The 19744-nt window shown below is 44.6% G+C and overlaps 1 protein-coding gene across 2 annotated transcripts in view; it reads right to left on the reverse strand.

Annotated features, from left to right (window-relative positions):
- Positions 1 to 6972: 6972 nt before the first annotated feature.
- The window catches only part of LOC122396431 (RNA-binding protein Musashi homolog 2), a 74566-nt gene continuing 61794 nt past the window's right edge, over positions 6973 to 19744 (reverse strand). For both annotated transcript variants that reach the window (XM_043394815.1, XM_043394814.1), the window contains one exon: positions 6973 to 18663. In XM_043394815.1, coding sequence (XP_043250750.1) covers positions 17788 to 18663 — 876 coding nt within the window. In that variant the 3' untranslated portion in view covers positions 6973 to 17787. The remainder of the gene's footprint in view (positions 18664 to 19744) is intronic.

Raw genomic sequence — 19744 nt, forward strand, 5'->3', positions numbered from 1 at the left:
TTTTCCCTCGCGAATCGTGCGTCACGAGACATGCTTTTTGTCTTCTTCGGTATTCGCAATATGAAAAGGAGGCACGATCAAGGGCCTATAATCTTTATCCTCCGCCGTCCGTGTTGCCCTTTCCTGGAAAATGTCGATTTTTCGAGTCGCGGAAAGTGCTTCGCGAACGTACAGTGCATTAAACGAGCCTCGTTCTTCGAAGATTTGTTCCACGCATTTGTTATTCGAAATTTCCATCTGGATGAAAAGATTGTTCATCTTTGGGCGTCTCTGTACGAACGAGCGGCCGCTGCACAGAGTCGAGAAAATCTTATTCGCGGATAACAATTTCAAATTGTTCGATTCGTTCGTAAATTAGCATTTAATCGCGACTTTAAGAGTCCCTTAATGGATTCCAATAAACGAATGAAACGTAAAGGGAAGTTAGTTTACGAACGATTTAAGGGGAAACATTTCTATTTCTTAAGAGTTCTCGTAACACGTAAAATTTCAAAGAAAACGTCATTCTTTTACGGATTATTTTCTACGATAATCTCTTGCACGATTTGCAATTTCATTTGCGGAAGAATCTAACTTGACAATGCTAATCGATGAAAACGTTCACGAACGCAAACAGTTTCGTACGGTATACACATCACTGTGCTATATTAAGATTTTGTTTCCTGTTGCTTTCGCTGCTAAATAAATTTCGTTCTCCGCTGTAATGAATTCTTCGCCCACGTTCGATTAGGCCACATCGTCGTTGATCGACAGGTTGCTGATAAAAATTGAGCGCGTCTTCTGGATCGGTCCTGCTCGCCAAAACAACTGGGAAGAAATCCTTTAATCGATATTTTAGTCGTAAATTAAGAAAATCGACGGAAACTTAGCTTTCCTTCTGTCGTTTCACGGCGCGCGCAGGATCGACGTCGAAGGTATGCCCATTTTCCCTCAGTGTCCCTGCACACACATTCGAATTTTGTTCTTCGACTCGTGATACGCTCGTTCTTGGAAATTCGTTGCAGAAACGGGGTGCAATGCCTTCTCAGCGTCCCCCTCCCTCCTTTTAGTTCCTACAGGTTAACCACTGTCGAGATTCTCGACGAAAATACATCTCTCTACGCAGACTCTAATTATTATCATTAATTACATCAGCTGCCACTATGTCTAGAAAAGTATAAGTTGTTTCGAAAGTTAAAGGAAACTACGTATCTACGATGCTGCGAAAAAGTTGATCATTCAAGGGTTTCAGGTTTCTCATGGAGGTTAGAATCAATTAATTATTCGATCGTTGCGTATTCATGGAGCGATTTCCTTAGATTATCGTAATTACATTGATTTTCTTTGTAAATAAAGGCACCAGCGCGAGGAAACAAACTGTTTAACTTTTATTTCGAGAGAAACTACGGCTCCATGTACACGCGTGTATTTTTAAAGAAATCGAACGTCATCAAAATATGTAACGATTTCTTATGCGATCGATGGGACCTCTCGTTTCGTGGCGATGGAACGTTCCATTAATTCGTAACAGCCATTGGAAAGGGAAGCCGTTTCCGATCGAATAAAAAATCGGTTTCTCTAAATTCAACGTTTCATCTTTCAGGTAAAATGTCTCGCTACTCTTGCACCAATCATCAAACAATACACCTCAAAGATTACACACGTTTTGCTCGTTACATCGAATCCAAGTAAAACCTACTTTCTTCGCATACTTGGACAAACTACTTTGTATCGAAGAAACACACCGATACGACAAACAAGATAAACTGAGATTTAAGGCTATCGTCGTCGGGCCCCGAGTCTGTATTCGAGTTCATGGCTTCCGGATGGGATGCCATGAACTCGAGCAAAGGTACGACAAAGTTTACAGAATTACTTTTCACCGTACACCATCTATCAAATATTAACTAATAACGTAATAGTTACAACTTTTCGATACAGACCCCGTTGTTTTTTTTTTTTATTTCGCAATAGCTGGTACAATACACGCTACAGGTATCCTAGAATATGCACCTTTGACTATTTCGCGTGCGCGTGTGTGTATGTGTGTACGTGTGTAAGTGTGAACATGTTTCATTTTCCTGTTCTCGATAGATAAAGTTCTGTCGTTGCTTCTTCCATCGGTAATCCTACGTCACGAAACGTCGGTTGGGCGAAAAATTACTTCCCCTAAACCAAGTATAGAAAAATAATGCCCCTGATTTATTGTCACTCACCTCTAGTTTTTTTAATCCCTTGGTTGCGATACGAACGATGCTGTCTCTCTTCCTTTCTCTATTGTTTCGTTAGGAACAATCGCACGTATTCGTTATCCCTATGAATCGAAAGTTAAATACACGGCACTTTCATGCTTTGTTAATTACGTTTTGGCTCGCGGTACCTTCGTTCGAAACAGCTCCAAGGAAGTAAGGGAAGAGCGGGGGGAAAAACGCATATTCCTACAATATACGCCACTGGCCGTCTACGTAAATAATACTTTGTCTCAGAATAGGTTGCATGAAAACATATAGAAAATGTTCGTCGTAGATGAAAACACGTCTTATAGGTTTTCGTTTAGAAGTACCGACGATGTATAGATTCGAAAATACGGCCAACGGCGCAAACTGGGGGCGAATAAACTACGACAAAGAGATACTAATATTTATAATATATAAATATATATATATACATATGTATATGTATATGTATATAGTATACAGGATGTTCGGCCACCCTCCCTGGGAAAAATTTTAATGGGAGATTCTAGAGGTCAAAATAAAACGAAAATCAAGGATACCAATTTGTTGATCGAGGCTTCGTTGAAAAGTTATAGAAACATTTCCAGCCACACAGTACATTTTCGGTAAAGAATTTTTTTCTCGAAAGTACGTAGGATTTCGGGGGTATGTCTATTGACCAAAAATGAATGCAATTGACCCCTGCAACCAAAAATAATTTTTCCAGAACGATTTGAAATTTTTGAATTTAATTGTTAATAACTTTTTAACGAAGCCTCCATCAACAAATTGGTACTCTTGATTTTCGTCTTATTTCGGCCTCTAGAATCGCCCATTAAAATTTTTTCCAGAGGTGGCCAAACACCCTGTATATGTATACACATGTATAGATATGTATGTACAAACACGCGCATCGATGCATCGAGAAATCGATCCAACTGCATCTTGGCGCATAATTTACACTACACGTATAATCACATACTATTCATTTACCAGAAAAAATACGATTCAACAGTGTAGAGGGGTGTGTGATATACCGCGCGCGTCAAATTGAAAATTTCACTACAGGTTTACAAAAACGGTATCAGCGTTTTTCGAATTATTTAAAAATTCGTAAACGTTTGTATCAAGAGATTGTATTCCGTTAGTATAATAATAATAATAATACTGTCTACGTGAAATTCCACGTCCCCGCGAATTTTTCGAACGCACGAAGAAGTTGTCGGCGATCGAGTGTCACAAACACCTGTTCCCACGTTTAATTGAATTTATTCGACGCGTCTCGATCCGTGATAATATATCGTTCAGCTGTTAAAACCGATCGCGATTGCTACGAAGCGGTGGATCACTTTTCGCGAAGTGCTTCGTTGATCCGTCGACGATCATCATTTACCGAATAGAGTCGATGGAAAGGGATGAAAATAAAAGATATTGCTAAGCGGCGTTAGCATGGAATAAGAGTGTTTTTAATGTTTTTTAACAACAACAGGTACAGTAACCAGTTTACCTGTAGTAAGTACGTTGGTAATTATTTCTTCCGTTTCTCCTTTTCTCTCCCTCTCGTGCATATCCTTTCGCCACGTCCCTTTCTCTCCCTCGCACACACACGAGGGCACGCACGCACGCATTCACGCACGCACGCACACACGCATACGTATATGTATACTCTCTAATTCGCTGCTTTGCATCGTGTCCCTCTATCAATTAATCAAAACTCACTTATTACTGTCTTTTGCATCTTACCCATGAAACCGGAGTAAGTAATTAATTTACGTAAGTAAGTTTGCTACACATCGTGTTACTATTCGACTGTCTATCTAGCTGACTATACTAAATAGTTGCGTTGCTAGAGTTCGGGTTAACCTACGTGGCCACGATTTCATGATCTTTCCAATAAACAGTGGGGTTCCAATATAAGAAAATCGTAACGCGAAATTGTAATCGTGCCGATTGGTCTCGTGTATCGACAGGCGAGAGAAGCAGCGAGACACGAGTCGAGACTTGCCGATCGACGATTTATGTTTTTTTGTTGGAAAGTCAGTGGATCGTCGACCGATCGCGGGAATGCTTACAGGGTGAAAGAGTGCGCTACGTCGAAGCTTTGTTTACAGAACATGAAAAATACGCAATAGATACAAATCCCGATCGTATACATGTATAATAATAATAATAATAATAATAATAATAATAATAGTGTCAGTACTCTAAGAAGTGTAACTGAGGTGTATTTGAAATAAATAAAATAAATAAATAAAATGACTACCTAATAAGGATGAGGATGACGATGACGGTGCGACGATGACGACGATGACGACGATTACGACGACGATGGCGACAAATGGCACATTTGACGAAAGAATATACTGGATACTACGTGGTAATTAATAGTAATACTTGTCGTGTACGACTAACGATATCAGCGATATTAATTAGCTGCAATTATCACGCGAGATACATCGCTACTGACTACACGCTAATCAGGAGAATGAAGTCCCGCGTCCGGGCAGGCCTCGTCGTCGGCCGGGAAAAATTGTCCTCGAAGAATATCTTTCTACCGGTTCTTGTCAGCCTTTGGGTCTCGGTGATCGACGAGGGCCTGCGAAAACGGGACTCGATCTCGATTTTTCTTGCTCAGTCACGCTAGGCAGAGATATCGAATTTCTCTCTCTCTATCTCTCGGACTACAGCTGGTCGATCCAGTTTAACGTTTATCCCGGTTTGTACTTTTTTTTGTAACATTCTCGAGGCCGCAAAATGTCCTCTCGTCGCAGAATTGTCTCGTGTCGTTAATGGAACGTTTAATCGAACGAAATCGCGCGCTCGCTCGCATCGACGAAACCGTGCCGATCGTCCTTTATTACTTTGCGTATCGGTATCGTCGACTCGAGCCAGTTCGATTCGCATTCTCGCTGTTTTTCTTCGAGCACGTGCTGGATAAATAGAGCGCCGACTCGCGGAAACGTACTCTCAAGAACCTAAGGAAATACCGAGGTACCGATTTCGTATTCGTATCGCGTAGGTTTAAAGGCGCGGTGTAATTAATAGCCGCGCGATCGATGATTGATATCTCCACGCGTCGATCGCGGCGCCGCTGCTTATTCCTACGGTTTACCACGATCGACGTGTTACGGGGGGGGGCAGCGCTAGAAAAAAAGAAAAAGGATAGCGCGAAACCGGTCGATCAACTGAAATTATCGAGACAATTTTACGAAATTATCGGCAACGTTTCCGCGTCTATTTTCCACATTTTCTTCTTTATTTAGAACAGCCGGGATCAGATTTAAAAAATATATGCGATACCTCGTACGCGACGCATGTATGCAAACGAATTACTAAGGTGTAGGGTGTAACTTTACGGATCGATACAACTCGTTACAAGAACGTACGTTTAAAATTTTCTCTACATATTGCGCCCGATGTTTTATCGTTCCGTAAAGTTTATAAAGATTCAGTATTTATATTTACAGAGGTAATAGATGTATCGTCGATCGCGGTTAGTTACCGTGGGATCGAGAGATCGTTCTCGAAGAAATTTCTTCCGGTTGCATTTTACGCAAATTCGCAAATAACAAACGATCGCCGTTCCTGTTTCGAATAGTCTTTCGATTAGCCCGAAGCGTGCAGTTTTCCTAGGCATAATACGGGACTGTTAAAGTCGGCATGCTTTTATTTTACGTATGTGTACCAACGTTGGTCCGACGAGACCTGGAACAGGTCAAGAAGTTGGTTAAAAATCCGTCCTATCGATCAAAGTTTCTATCCCCTTGTACTCGAAGCCAACCAAAAAGTGTAAACGGTCAAATGTAAATTGAAACGTCAGCGAAACCAAGTAGGTATTTACGAAGAACGCGACGATCCCATTGGTAATTGCGACGAAGGAAGAATAGACTGCGATGCTTGGATTTGTAATAAACTGTACAAAGTGGAAGAAATAATCGTGTACCGTTCGACGATATTATCGCTCGTCGTGGTCCTTTCTCCAGACATGTTCGAAGGTAAAAAATCATCGCGAAATAGAAACAAGTCTCGTACGCGTTGCAAGCAACAAGCCTATACTCCTTCTGTTTCGACGATACGATCGTAGGTATAATATTTACAAACGGGTATAGTCGTCGGGGTTTGAGGGAACGGGGTTTGAAAACGGTGCTCGCTTGGGTCGACGACTCGGAGAAAGAGGGTGAAATGAACGGTAAAATTTGTTTACCGGAAAACTTGTATCCATCGGTCCACGGTAATTGCTCGACGGAACCACGAGGAATGTTCGTTCGTTTCACCGATCAACGTTAAACGGTGTTTCTTTTTTATTTCTCGTTTTACCGGGTACTGGTGTACCGTATCGATTCGAAATCGTTATACAACAGTTCCAGAGAACGAAACATTGTGTACGAGACTGGACCTCGTTGATTCCCTTTACGTAATTTTAGATTTTGTTAATCGTCATTTTCCATGATTAATGTGATCACAGTTAAAGGTTGATAGTCTAATTAATTAATTGGGGAACATGGACAAAACGTTAGATAATTCAACAAAGTGTCATGCGACGAACCACTACTTGTATAAATACGAATCAAACACGCTTTTCTCTTCATAGAAAACCTCGTCCTTTCAAGCGTACGCTCGGCTCGATCGCCGACTTTGTCAAACGTACACTCGTTATATATACGCATATTTTTATGTATTATTATATAATTAATATATATATGTATGTATGTATGTATGTATATATATACATATATGTATTTATATTTGTATTTATAAGTATATATGTACTGGAAGAACAAGACACCGGACACGTCTACCGGCCTTAAAAAAAGCGTTACGAAAAACGCGCGGGTCCCATATCGAAAGAGTGCCTCGAAGACGAATGAAAAAAAGGCCAACCATCGTGCACGCGCGCGCGCGCGCGACAAATTTCGATCGATGGATCTTGGTTAAAAAAATGTCGGGAAATTCGTCGGTTCGCCGCGACGCGTTTCTCGCGGACAAAATTCGCTGGACTTGTTTAATTTCGTCTGTCCTGTTTTACTCGAAGCCAAGCTCTCCGACGGAAACGTCTTAGCGTGTACCTGCTTTCGAACGGAAGCAGCAAAACTTTCCTCGCGATCGTAATACGGTTATTAACGAAACGCTTCATCGCGAGCGCGGAGAGCTTGCCCTGTAAAAGTCGACTTTCGAGCGCACCGCGTCTTTAAAGCGACTCGTTTTAACTCGGATATTTAGCGGAATATCTCTCTCGTCGATGAAGGCGATGACGGTGGTAGTAAAGGTTTTTGGTGGCGGTGATGGCAGTAGTGGTGAACCATTACAAAGATCAACGATATACGTATACTTGTTTTACACTGTTTTCATCATCTCTCAAATCACGCATGCGACTACGTAAGGCCTCGCTTTGCCTTTGTACAGCACGACTGTCTCGTATCACGTTCGCTAATACACCACCTCTACTACGAAACGAAAAGAACAATGTTATCGATACACGTTGCATCGTTGCATATCCGAGCGACGTTTTCTGCGATTTTTCAAGGATCGTTTCGGAGGAGACGCGACACGACCGTACACTTTCGCGTACGCGCCTTTTTTTTTTTATAATTACAGACGCACATACGTTGTCGCGTCCCTTTCGAAACAACAGTCCCATAGACGTTGCGAGCGTGAATTCGTGGATACGAGATAATCGTTCAAACACGTGGTGTTAGTATAGACAAATCATTACTCATGCACGATACACCTCTGTTATCGTCGTCAAACAACCCCGATTCGGGTACTCTCTGTCCGTCGGTGAGTCTTCCACGTGGAAACGTATGTACTTTTTTTTCACGCTGTCGTCCGAATCGAGAAGAAATTCGGAATACGATGGACGACGATTAATTCCCGATGCAAGGGCTGTTCGGCGAACAAGTTACGAGGGCGCGAAATGGAACGACTCGCGTCACGTTGATTCCCAAGTTTCGCTAACAAGAAAACTTTGGGAACAGGGAGAAAGAACGTTGCCGGTCATCGAACATTGATAAATTCGACCGTTTCCGCGCGGAGAACTTCCCGACGTTGTAATAATCCACAGCCGCGGCCGAGACGGCTGAATCTTTTTTCAATTTCATTGATTGAATGTTCATGAAAAAGAAATTAAAGCGTACAAACAACTACGTTTTGAAAACTCGTGTTGGAAGAAGAAAGAGAAAAAGAAAATGAAGAACGATCGTCGAAAAAGTTTTACGCTTTCAAAGTAGCGAAGCATCCATCGTACGCAAATAGATTGAAAATAAATCGTAGGACAACCACCATATTACATATAATATAATATATACATATGTGTGTGTGTGTATGTGTGTGTGTGTGCGTGTGTGTGCGAGTGAGTGTGAATGCCCTTTGGAAGCAGCCGTTCTCGATCCCGAGGCTCTCTTTTTTCTTTCTTTTGTTTACTCGAAAAGTGTCTAAATTATACATGTAACTACTACGCCTACACACACCATCGGCGGCTCTTAGCTCTGCTAGTAACAACTACCAACATTTACCATGAAGATTACTATATAGATTACGATGCGTATGATAGAATGATATATCGGTTCTCTGGATCACCGAAACAGTGCCAGAGAGTCGAATACGTTTTGTTATCGACGATAAAAATAATGCTCGCAACTAACACGCTAAACCTCTCAATGCCTAAACGGCGCTATGTGAAAATCTACGGAACGATGCGTGTATATGTATAATAATAATAATAATAATAATAATAATAATAATAATAATAATACGTATATACGTCTATTTACACAGGGTGGGTGGAACATCCTGGCGCAGTCGGGGATAGTTGGTCGACGCGAGTCGAATTCTTCCGGTCGAACGAAAATCGGTGAAGTACTTTTCTTGAAATGTTGTTTTTCGCTGTACCAAGATGCTTAGACCACCCTGTACATACGCAACAAGTACGTAACGGGGTAGAAAGGGGTAGAGAGAAAAAAGAAAATGGTCTTACCTGTTTCTCAGCCGCGGTGGTCGGCCTTGCTCTCGAGCCTGAATCCGTAATGGCGGTTCTCTTCGCCTTCTCTAGCGACCGACACTCTCAATTCTACTCTGCCTATGGGAATTAATATGCATCTAAATCGTTCCTGGCTCTCTTCCCGCTGTCTCGAATTTTGGTATTGCGTTACATTGTTCCCTCTCTCTATTTCTGTATTGTTTCGTTCGTCCTTGACTTCTTTTTGTCGTTCGAGTTACGAAGGGGTGGCTGGGCCGGGTGAATACGGGAATACACGACGGGGGCATAGATAGATCGGATAAGGCACTCGGGTTCTGTCGAATCGACGATCGTAAAACGAGGGAAAAAGAGTGGCCCCCCAACTGCACGGAGAAAGCAGAAGGAAGCAAACGCGTTGATTCTTTTTCGATTCCCGTCGACCGACCCGTTTTTTACTCGCGTTGATTCCGGATCGTGCGAAATTACGGCCGTAGCGATAATCGATATGTCGCGGGTACTCGATATGTCTTTTACTTACGCTTCGCTCGACGCAGTTGGAATAATTCCGAACGATCGCGCGTCACGAGCGAAACGTTCATCGAATCGGTCCAGGTACGTGAAAAAATGTCTCGTTGAAAAGTCGATGAGTATTCACAGTTTCTTGGTCTTTCGCTGCCCCGAGGAGTCTTCTCTCTTTAATAAGAATCCCCGTGCTCGCGAGAACAACGACAAAACGCGAGAGGAATCACAGCGCGATATATTTACGTATGTATAAAACGAACTACGATCTAGAACTCGTACCAAACTAACTCGACGATATGTATGTATGTACACCGATCCCGAGGATCGCCAATTTTCCATCTAACATCGTTTCGAAGGCAAAGGTTTTCGCATTTATACCGAACTCTTTCGAACCCTATCTCGATCGACACGACTCGAAGAGGTCTCGCGAACCTGTAAAAACCGGAAGAATCTCTTTCTCCGTGTTGGGATGCCAGGTGTCTTCGCATGCTCGAACAAATCGAGAGTCATCGTCGATTACTCGTCTCTCTTTCTCTCTCTTTAGTAAACTCCTAAGGATGTTGTGTCGGTGTCTTTTCACGAATATCACGTTCGACGACGACGACACTCGTTCCTTCGATCGAGCGTACGAACAGAAAAGGTTAGGTTCACCGCGATATGCTCTCTTTCTTCGAACGGCTCCGAAATCAGCGGCAGAACGCGCATAATTTGTCCCCGTTAACCATTTGCGCTTGGGGCCAGAGTTTCTCAGCATGACAGACAGCTATACTTTCTACCGCGATTTCCGATTAATTTTTTACTTCCGCGATATTCCTACGTACGATCGAACGAAACTTGTACCGTTCCAAGAAAGTGCAAAGGGCTAAAGGGGGCGACGAGGTAAGTCGAGCCTTCGCACTCTTCGGGATGTCGGAGGACTAAGGAAAACCAAGTAAGAATTCTTACCACGGTTGCTCAAAATTCTCAACTTTAGACTGAAAATTCCGATGCCATCCGACCGTAACTTTCCTTCGATTTCTTTTATTCCAAGATACTGCGTGTTACCCCGGTTGGTCTTACGGTTGCTTGGCACCGCGACTCGCTCTTGTACGTTTTAAAAGTACGCACGCGTCCCACCGGTTTAGCTTGACAGCCAAAAGGTTGAGCAATCGTGAAAGAGGGAGCCTGTTGGGGGTTGTTGGTAAAAAAACTGTGTACATATGGAATTTATTAAAGTTTACTCTTACTTGCTGGTTAGAGTGCGCCAGAGGTGGTCTAGCTAAAATGCATGCGCTACAACAATTCCGCTGGCTGTCTTAAACCGCTTAAGAAGCAACATGGGGCGACAGGAGAGAGGAAGTAATGTTAAAAACGTTATTATCTATGCGTGCCGGAGGGCACGCCGCCCTTCTGCTCGATAGGAACAACAGCCTTGAATCGCGGAAATACGCGATCGGAAAACGCTACGTTCGTAACTCTGTCCATATACGATATAGAGATATGTAGCTGGAAATGCTTAAACACGGCTGTCTTCTGCTACCCTGTTCGGTACTATCAAGGACCTTGATGCGTTTCGCTCGTTTCCGTTCGCTTTTAAATTACGAAGAAGGGAGAGTCTTGCGTCGATCTCGCGAGGAAATCATTGAGCGTGCGTAGGTTCGTTTTAACCGGTCGAACGAAGAATTCTTTGGATCGAGGAGCCCTCGAGCGATATCGGAACTATTCGCGATTCGTAAACGACGCGAGATACTATTGCAAAAGCGCGAGAAAGGTCCTCGATGCGCGATACGCGATGCGAGCTAGCTTCGTGCCGAAGGGCACGCAGGGGCCATGTTCCGACCAACCAGAGAGCGGCGCGAAACGAGTGCCCAGCGGGGTTAACGAGGCTAATTACGGCTTAATATTAATTAGCCAATTAGCGATGCGCCCGCGGTGGCGCGCCTCCGGCAGCAACGGCTGCGCCGACGTTCGACGCCGCCGACGAATGGAAAAGTCCAAGGGAAAAGAAGAAAAAAAAAATTGAAACAAAGTAGGAGGAGAACAAACAAATCGTAAAAATAATCAATGTACGCTGGGATACCGTGTATCGCATTAAATACAAAACAAACACGCTAGATTTTAGGTTAAGTGAGGTATACAGAGAGACATAAAAGTATACATACATGGATGTGAGCGAGAGGATAGTGAAGTGTTACACAGCACCAAAAAGAAAAAATAAATAAATTACTTCTGGCGAAGGTAAAAATAACAAACAAGTACAATTAACCGAGGTATGCAGATACGGCTGGAGGATATTTGTTACGAATAGAAGGAGGGAGATATCAGCACAGGACGAATTGGATGTCGTGAGAGTATACAAAATAGATACACAATATACAGGTTAGCTACAAGTTTGAAACGAACTACTTTATTGGCAACTCATCTAGGCATCGAACTAAACTAATATCTGTCGTACTTGTCATTCTTCGCGTTCGCCGCCCTGCGTACTCCCGTTATGTCGCGCTCTCTCTTTCTCTCTCTCTCACTCTCTCTTTCACTCCCCCTCTCATCATCACCCCGTCCCCCTCCCGTTTTCGATCGATGGCCGATGGATCAAGGATAGATGTATTTGTACGCGTGTCCGTTTTTCAGGGAGTTTTTTTTCGCGTCGAGGGCTGGTTCGTCGAGAAAGAAACATAATGCTCGAAAGATCAACGCGAAACCTAGATCCGCTATCGTTTTCTTCTCTTTTTCGTCGTTAAAGAAAAGGCTCACCCGATGGAGATTAATACTCGTTATACATAATATTTGCGTTCGATACAAGAACGTCACACGAAGCGGAGAAAACGAAACGATACGGAGCCGCCATCGTTTCGGAATATCGATGAACTGATCGAAATTTGTTTGCGAGTACGTTCCGTCGAACAAAATGTTCTTCCACGTGGCGAACCGAAATACAGCATGGACCACCGCATCGATTGAAGCGTATCCCGTGGGCGGTCGACGACTCGAGGGTTGTCGTTTCATCCCCCTTTGGATGTTGAATCTGTTAGTGCACGCGAGGCGAGCGTCTCGTTGCACGGTTCTAACCCCCCAGCCCCGTCCCCCACCCCATCGTTTATGGCACCACGAAAAACACGTACTCGCACACGTACACAGGCGTACAGATAGAAGACAAGATAAGGCTAAAAAGAAAATAAAGGAAAGATATTGATACGGGAGAAGGAGAAGAAGAAGAGGGGACGAAACCCGACAACGAGAATCTCGAACTCGTGCAAGCTTATTTCACGGGCGACGCGTGATCTTTAACAAATTAAACATCTTTCTATACGTTTGAAAAGTTCCAATAGACGCCCACGATCGTATTCGAATGCGAAAATAATCGCTGGTAAGAATGACAAAGAGCAACGACATACCGATGTTCGTGAAACGTACTTGCAGGGGTGGCGGTAAAAGGCGGGCAAAAATAATTGTTGATAATAATTACTAATAATAAGAATAATAATACTAAGTAAGTAACCGCCATACGAGGCACGAAATATCGGGATCGCGTAAACAAGGACGTGTCTGGAGTTGTGGATGAATTCGCGGGAGGATGTGGGACGCGTCTCGGCAAGGGGTGCGTTTTTTAGTTTTCTTTTTGTCTCTTTTCATCAAGTTCGGCTCTCTTTTCATCGAAACGGCTTAATGAGGTTCTTTCCTTTCTTTTATTCGCCAATAATTCGCTGCTTCGATTTTCCTGAAGACTTTGTTTTTTAAACTCGCTCGCCACCGAGTGATTAATTACAATCTTTCGAGCTACATGGCAATTACGAGATACAACGATTCTACCAAAACGGATATCGATATCGACAAATTTATTAATTTCGTTGCAGTAAATAGCTGCGTGAGAAAGAGGTATAGCTGGAAAATAAAAAATCCTAGGCGTTTCTCGATTAAATCGCGCGCAACGAAAGTTGAAACGGCGAGGGAAATGAAGAAACTGGATACAGGAACGTATCGTGAACTGTGGTCAGAGGAACAACCAGTCGGTAGACGTTTTGCGTGTGTATATACACAGATATTTAAATTGGTAACATTACGATTGACCGCAACGAAAGCGTATTGCTCGAAGAATCGTCGTCGACGCAAGACTCCCACGTTCTTTTCTTTCCGCATCAACGATAAAGCTAGTTTCCTTTCCTTCTGGTTGCACGGTACGGATACATCTTTGTACGATTAAAAATTCAAAAAGAACAACAACAACAAAAGTCTGACCGAGAAAATAAACGAACGAGAAAGCAAACGAGAATAAAAAAAAAAGAAAAAAAAAGAAGAAAGAACAATCGAATGGGTACCCCTTGTCGCGACGCGGACGCGATCAAACGTCGGCAACAAGACAGAGCAGCGAGACACTGTATGCTTTAGAAATGTACGAAGAAACGACGAAGGCGGTGAAGGAACAGCGTAGGGTATCCGGTACTAAAAGATATTTCAACCAGCATGCTTCACCTACTGATCATTCTCAACTAGTGGGTGGTTAACGCTCATCAAAATATACTAACTACGCTAACAATTACTCTCGACATTCGCAATATGTGTGTATCTATGTGTTTGCATATTTTAGTGTGTGTGTGCGTGCATGTGTGTGTGTGTGTGTGTTTTGCGTATAAAATACATAATCATCTGTAGAGGTGTATCAAAGGGGTTTAAAGGGTGTTGGAAAAGACGAGTAAGTCTTGCGAAGGAGGGATAAGGGTTAGCTGTAAACGAAGATGGTATTCGCGTCGATGCAAGATCAAAGATCATTCCAAAACGCACGGTCGAAGATATCGATCCGTCGAATCAATGGTTTCCCTTTTGATTCTCGACGACGAGTCGTAAACACCGTATCCATCTGCTCGCGCAGAATTTATTGCCGAATCTTTCGATGAAAAGGATGCGCGAGGACACACACACGATGCACGGTCGACTCGGTGGATGTGCGCGTTCTGCTCTCATTGTTCGCGCGTTTGGCAATAGCCGATGTCGTCGAGTCTGTTCGAGCGAAAACTAAACGGAGGAACTATTCCTTGGAAAAAGAAGAAAATTGATCTCTTTCGTGCAACGTCGCGAAAGGATCGACGACACTGGGGAGGGGGGAAAGAAAAGACTAAAAGATCAGAGGATGGGGTTGGTGGTGGTGGCGGTGGCGGTGGTGGTGGCGGTGGTGTAGGGGCGGACGGGTTAGGGTACATCGATGTCGGGTATCCTCGAGGTCAGCTTTAAGTACGCACCGATTTCCTAGCTCTCGAAACGGCGCATCGAGTACGCAAACCGTGGAAAATAGAATTCGGTTTGCACCTAGCGGTGTTTCAGCTCGAATTATCGCCACCTGCTTTTTTTTTTCTCGCTAAATTGCGCTCGCGCGCGTGCTTGCTTGTGTTTGCTTCACGCGGTTTCTTAAGGCGTACTTCTCGTCGCTTATTTTTTCTTTTTCCGCTTATCGTTCTAAGTATCATCTTACGTGTAAGTCATAAATATCACTCACGAGCTTTGTCGTCGTTAACATTACGATACATGTTAAGTAAGTATATTAAGGTGTATATCACTAAAGAATATTACTTGTCGTTTGGAAGAGGATTCTTCCTTGCTCCCTGTTTGTCAAACAGCGAGCCTCTCACGCACAGATTATCGCATTTTTTTTTCGTTTTTTTTTTCTTTTTTACTTTTTCATCTCGTTTCGCTTATCGCGATAGTTAAACGTAAACGGTACAGCTTTAAGGTTTCAATGGATATCGCTTATTGCTGGAAATTTCTCGCGCGGTTTATCGCTACACGCTCCTCTCGTCGTCGACGACTTCCGTGCGCGCGCGTCTTCTTCTCACGAATCGCGGCATCTACCTGCACATCGATCGTTCGCATTTCCATCGAGATCGTTTCACTAATCGTCTATAAGTACACCGATCGAAATATTTATTTGAAAAATAAAGAAAATAATCACGGAAGATCACCGTTAAGACTCGGTCCTATCGTCGAGTTTTACTTTGCACCGCGTTTATTTAAAAAGAAAAAAGAAAAAATGATTCACGAAAGCGCAAGGTACGATAGTTGAACAAAAGCGTGCGCAAGCTAGTCGGAAATAGCGAAAGATCAAAGTCGCAGGAACGGTAGCCGCCTCGATCGTATTTTATCGCTGTGAATGAGAGGAGCGTGGTGCGCGCGCGAATTCGTATAAATTAAGTATCGACTTCGTTTTGTTACGAATGCCTTAAAAACCTATCTTAAAACTGGTTGAAACTTACAAACTAGGCGCGCTTAATTTAACGCTGAGCTAATCTCGATCTTGGGTTCTTGTTAACGCAGTCGCAGTCGCAGCCGCGAATGCTCGCGACTCGAAACTATTTCTAGAAACTTGAGTATCATTCTTCAAAAAACGTGTCTGTCTCTGTTTCGTATCCTCTAATCGCGCGTAGCGCTCGTTCAGTCTTCAACGAGTCCTACTAATCGCGCGATGGAGTAAATATTGTCTTCCATTACTCGGAGAAAAATATATGTATACCTATACATAACTATTTCTATTTAGACGCGTTACTTGTATGCACTTTATACAAGTTCTGCATGCTGGTATCCGCATGTACGTGTGTACCGTGTGGCGACTGATCGAGTGGTGTGTACGGTCTGTTTAAAGATCGATCCGTTGCGATCGCGATGCCGATCGCCGAGCGGAAGCACGCCGGAGCACGAACGATCGGATAAGATCGAGCGGTGCCGATGGAAGCTGGTGCGGAGGAGTATTCGGCGACGGTCCCTCGAGGGATCGATCCGAAGGTTTCGTTTGGCACTTTCACCGAGGCGGAGGAGTATCGCGCAACGAACAGGAGAACTGCCTCGTTCTCTGAAGAGGAAGAAAGGAGTGACGGGTTGGAATCGCCGACTCGCGGGTCGACGATCGAAACAGACGCGGCGTTCTTCTTCGCGCGTGCTTCCGCTTGGCACACGAGCAACGCTATCCCATGTTCAAAAGGAAGAGGGTAACCTCGGGCAACGAAGATTAAAGAAAAGTAACGTTAGAGTAGATTCAGTTCGCAAGCTCGGTTCACGGCACAACGTCCAGAGATATACATATACGTATATCTCTATGTATCTCACTCTCTCGCTCCCTCTTCCTTTCACGCTTTCTTTCTCTCTAACTCCCCTGTTTTATTGCTTCGTGGTCGAGATCCTTGAGAGTAAGGCGGTCGTGGTTCACGGCCGCCTATATCGCTTAATTAATTAAGTAATTAGTTATCGTGTACGGTTGGGCGCGGCGGGAAGCCGGGAAACAACGCGAACGATGTCACGCGCGTATCGTGTGTCAGGGAGCGTGCTAATCTAACTAGGAACCGAGTGTGGTGGAAACGCAAAACGCGCGGCTTAATCGCGTGGACAAAAGGAATATACCGACGGGCTCTCGAATGAGGGATGAAAAAATATCGTAACGAAACACGCGATACGACGAAACACACATCGGTCTCCTTCTCTCATTCAATCGCTCGTTCGTTCGTTCGTTCGTTTGCTCGCTCATTCACTCATTCATGTCCTCACTTACACGTGCTTTCTCTCTCTCTCTTTCTCTCTCTCCTCCTCTCGCTAATAAATTAATTGACAAGCGATAATGATGAGTAGTAAACGCAAGAAAAATGACTTCGGTTTCCGGCCGGTAAAATCCTCGTGCTCTATTTTCTCGAGGGTACGCACGCGCAACTCTGACTCTGATCCTTGCGAGCTTGCTTCCGCGCTTCCACGATTTTCGAAACGTTCGAGGTTCTCGTGCGTTGTGACGACGTGTTCTCGAACCACCATGAAGACGTTCGAACGAATGTCCGAGATGAGTTCCAAAGAGCAAAGTAAACGATGGTCCAACGTCGTCGAATATGGTTAGCAGACCAGAGAGTAGAAACGAGTCGGAAGCTCGGAAGGTGATGCCGGATCGGTGGTGTCCGTACGTAACAGCCGTATCTCGTATTTGATGTTGATATTGAGATGCCTTCGTGTGTGTGTGGATGCGGTGCGTATACAAGTGCGTATACACAGAACCAAGCATAAACACGAATAGGCGCGTATACAGAGGTACATCGGCGCGCGTGTAACGATGATGGAAGCGCGCGTTACGTGTCTTCGGATCAGAGTTCGTGTATCGACGAGTTATTAGACTTATTAGACGTACATGCCCATACCGTACATAGAACTCCAGTCGACGCCCTGGAAGCTGGACATGTCGACGTTAGTGAGCGAATAACCTTGATAGGGATTCGCGGGTGCAGCGGCGGCCGCGGCAGCAGCAGCAGGCGTCGCGGCGGCAGCAGCTGCAGCCGCGGCAGCGGCGGATGGCGGCGCGGGTGCAGGAGCTGGGGCTGCTGCTGCCGCGGCTGCGGCCACCGCCGCGGCTGGAATCGGGTATGGCGCGTATCTGTACGCGGATAACGCCGGATAGCTACTGGCGAACAATTTCCCGTATCCGGCGACGGCGTTCTGCACCTGAGCAGCAGCGGCCGCGGCCGCAGCCGCTTGTACTTGAGCTTGTGCCTGAGCGGCGACTATCTGCGAGGCCGCGGCGACCGGAAGCGGCGGCTGAGGCGCCAATCGAACCCCAAGAGCGCCCAACACCACTCTCTTCCCGAGAGCCAACGCGCCAGGTTGAACCGCCTCCTTCGGCTGAGCCTTCTTACACTCGACCTTCTTGTTCTTGATCGTATGAAAGTGAATCTCGCACACGCGATCCACTACGTCCTCGTTCTCGAACGTGACGAACCCAAAGCCACGGTGCCGCTTAGTTTGTTGGTCCATCAGCATCACGGTCTCCTCGACCTTGCCGAACTGGTTGAAGTAGGCCTTCACCTCGTCGCTGCTAGTATCCTGACTGACGCCACCGACGAAGATCTTCTTGGTGCGATTCGCCTGTTTCGCGCGGTTCTTCGGCGTTGCGTGTTTCGGGTCGATCTTCTTACCATCCAACGTGTGGATTGGACACTTCAGCACCTTGTCCACGCTACCCGGCTCGGCGAACGTGATGAAGCCGAATCCACGACTACGCTGTAACCGAACAAGCCAGAACGGCCACGATGCACAACCACCGACTCTCTCATCTTTCCCTGCTTTGTTTTTCGCTTTCCGCCCGACTGCCTCTCCCTGTCGCGCGGTTTCTTACCCTCTCGTCCGAGTGTCTCTTGGCTTCTCGATAACCTGCCTACTCGATCTATCTTTCGCAGCGCGTGATCTTTTGTCGCAGAATATCGTCGCGACGCGACGCGACGCGCTGCGCCGGTCAGTTAACCTCTCCGCTGTTCTACATAGTTTCCGCGCTCTTCATCGGTTATCGTCAACGAGCTTCTTCACCGATAAATACCATCTTTCTTTACCTTTCGTCCAACAACGAACAATCGAAACGATCGCGACGCAGCGAACAAGTTAACTGCCATCCAATTATTTCCCGCAACTTTCGCGATGCACGCGACCGCTATCAACGCGTTACGATCCGTCCGTTTCCTATCGCACTTTTTCCCAACAACTCTCGTTTCATCGAACAAGCTATCTATTACCGTCGCGTTTGTCGTGATAAATAATAATCCGTCTCGTTTTTTTCTATCGTACTCTCTCTCTCTGTATGTAAAAATGGTACCGTGATATATATATAGTATATATATATCTTCTTTTATATACAATAAACTAAATACTACCAAACTACCGTTTACATGCAAGACTGTCCAAGCCAATGTAAGACAAACATTCTAGGATTACGTGAGACAAGGACTTTGAATTATACGATAAAGATTCAACTGAGAATTACGATCGTTAAATGTATCGCTACCGAATATATGATAGATATAATGTGTGTCCAGAATCCTCGTTCGGTGCTTCCCCTCGAATCCCGATGCCGTGTGTGCGTCTGAATGTGTGTACGTGTGTGTGTGTATGTGTGTGCGTGCGTGTAGACGTATCTTTAGAAACGAGCCTCTGCCTCTTTTCCACCTTTTACGTTTTAAATACAAGTTTTAATACAGTAAAGTACCAAGATACACTTCTACTTCCTTTACACTGTCTCAGCAATTAGTTACATCGATTAGTACAACTTCTTCTCTACGATCTACTGTGTGAAGTCTCGTGCAAAAGTGGA

This window comes from Colletes gigas, unplaced genomic scaffold, assembly GCF_013123115.1.
Source record: "Colletes gigas isolate AHSC1104 unplaced genomic scaffold, ASM1312311v1 Colletes_gigas_Sc00007, whole genome shotgun sequence".
In the NCBI taxonomy this organism is placed as follows: Eukaryota; Metazoa; Arthropoda; class Insecta; order Hymenoptera; family Colletidae; genus Colletes; species Colletes gigas.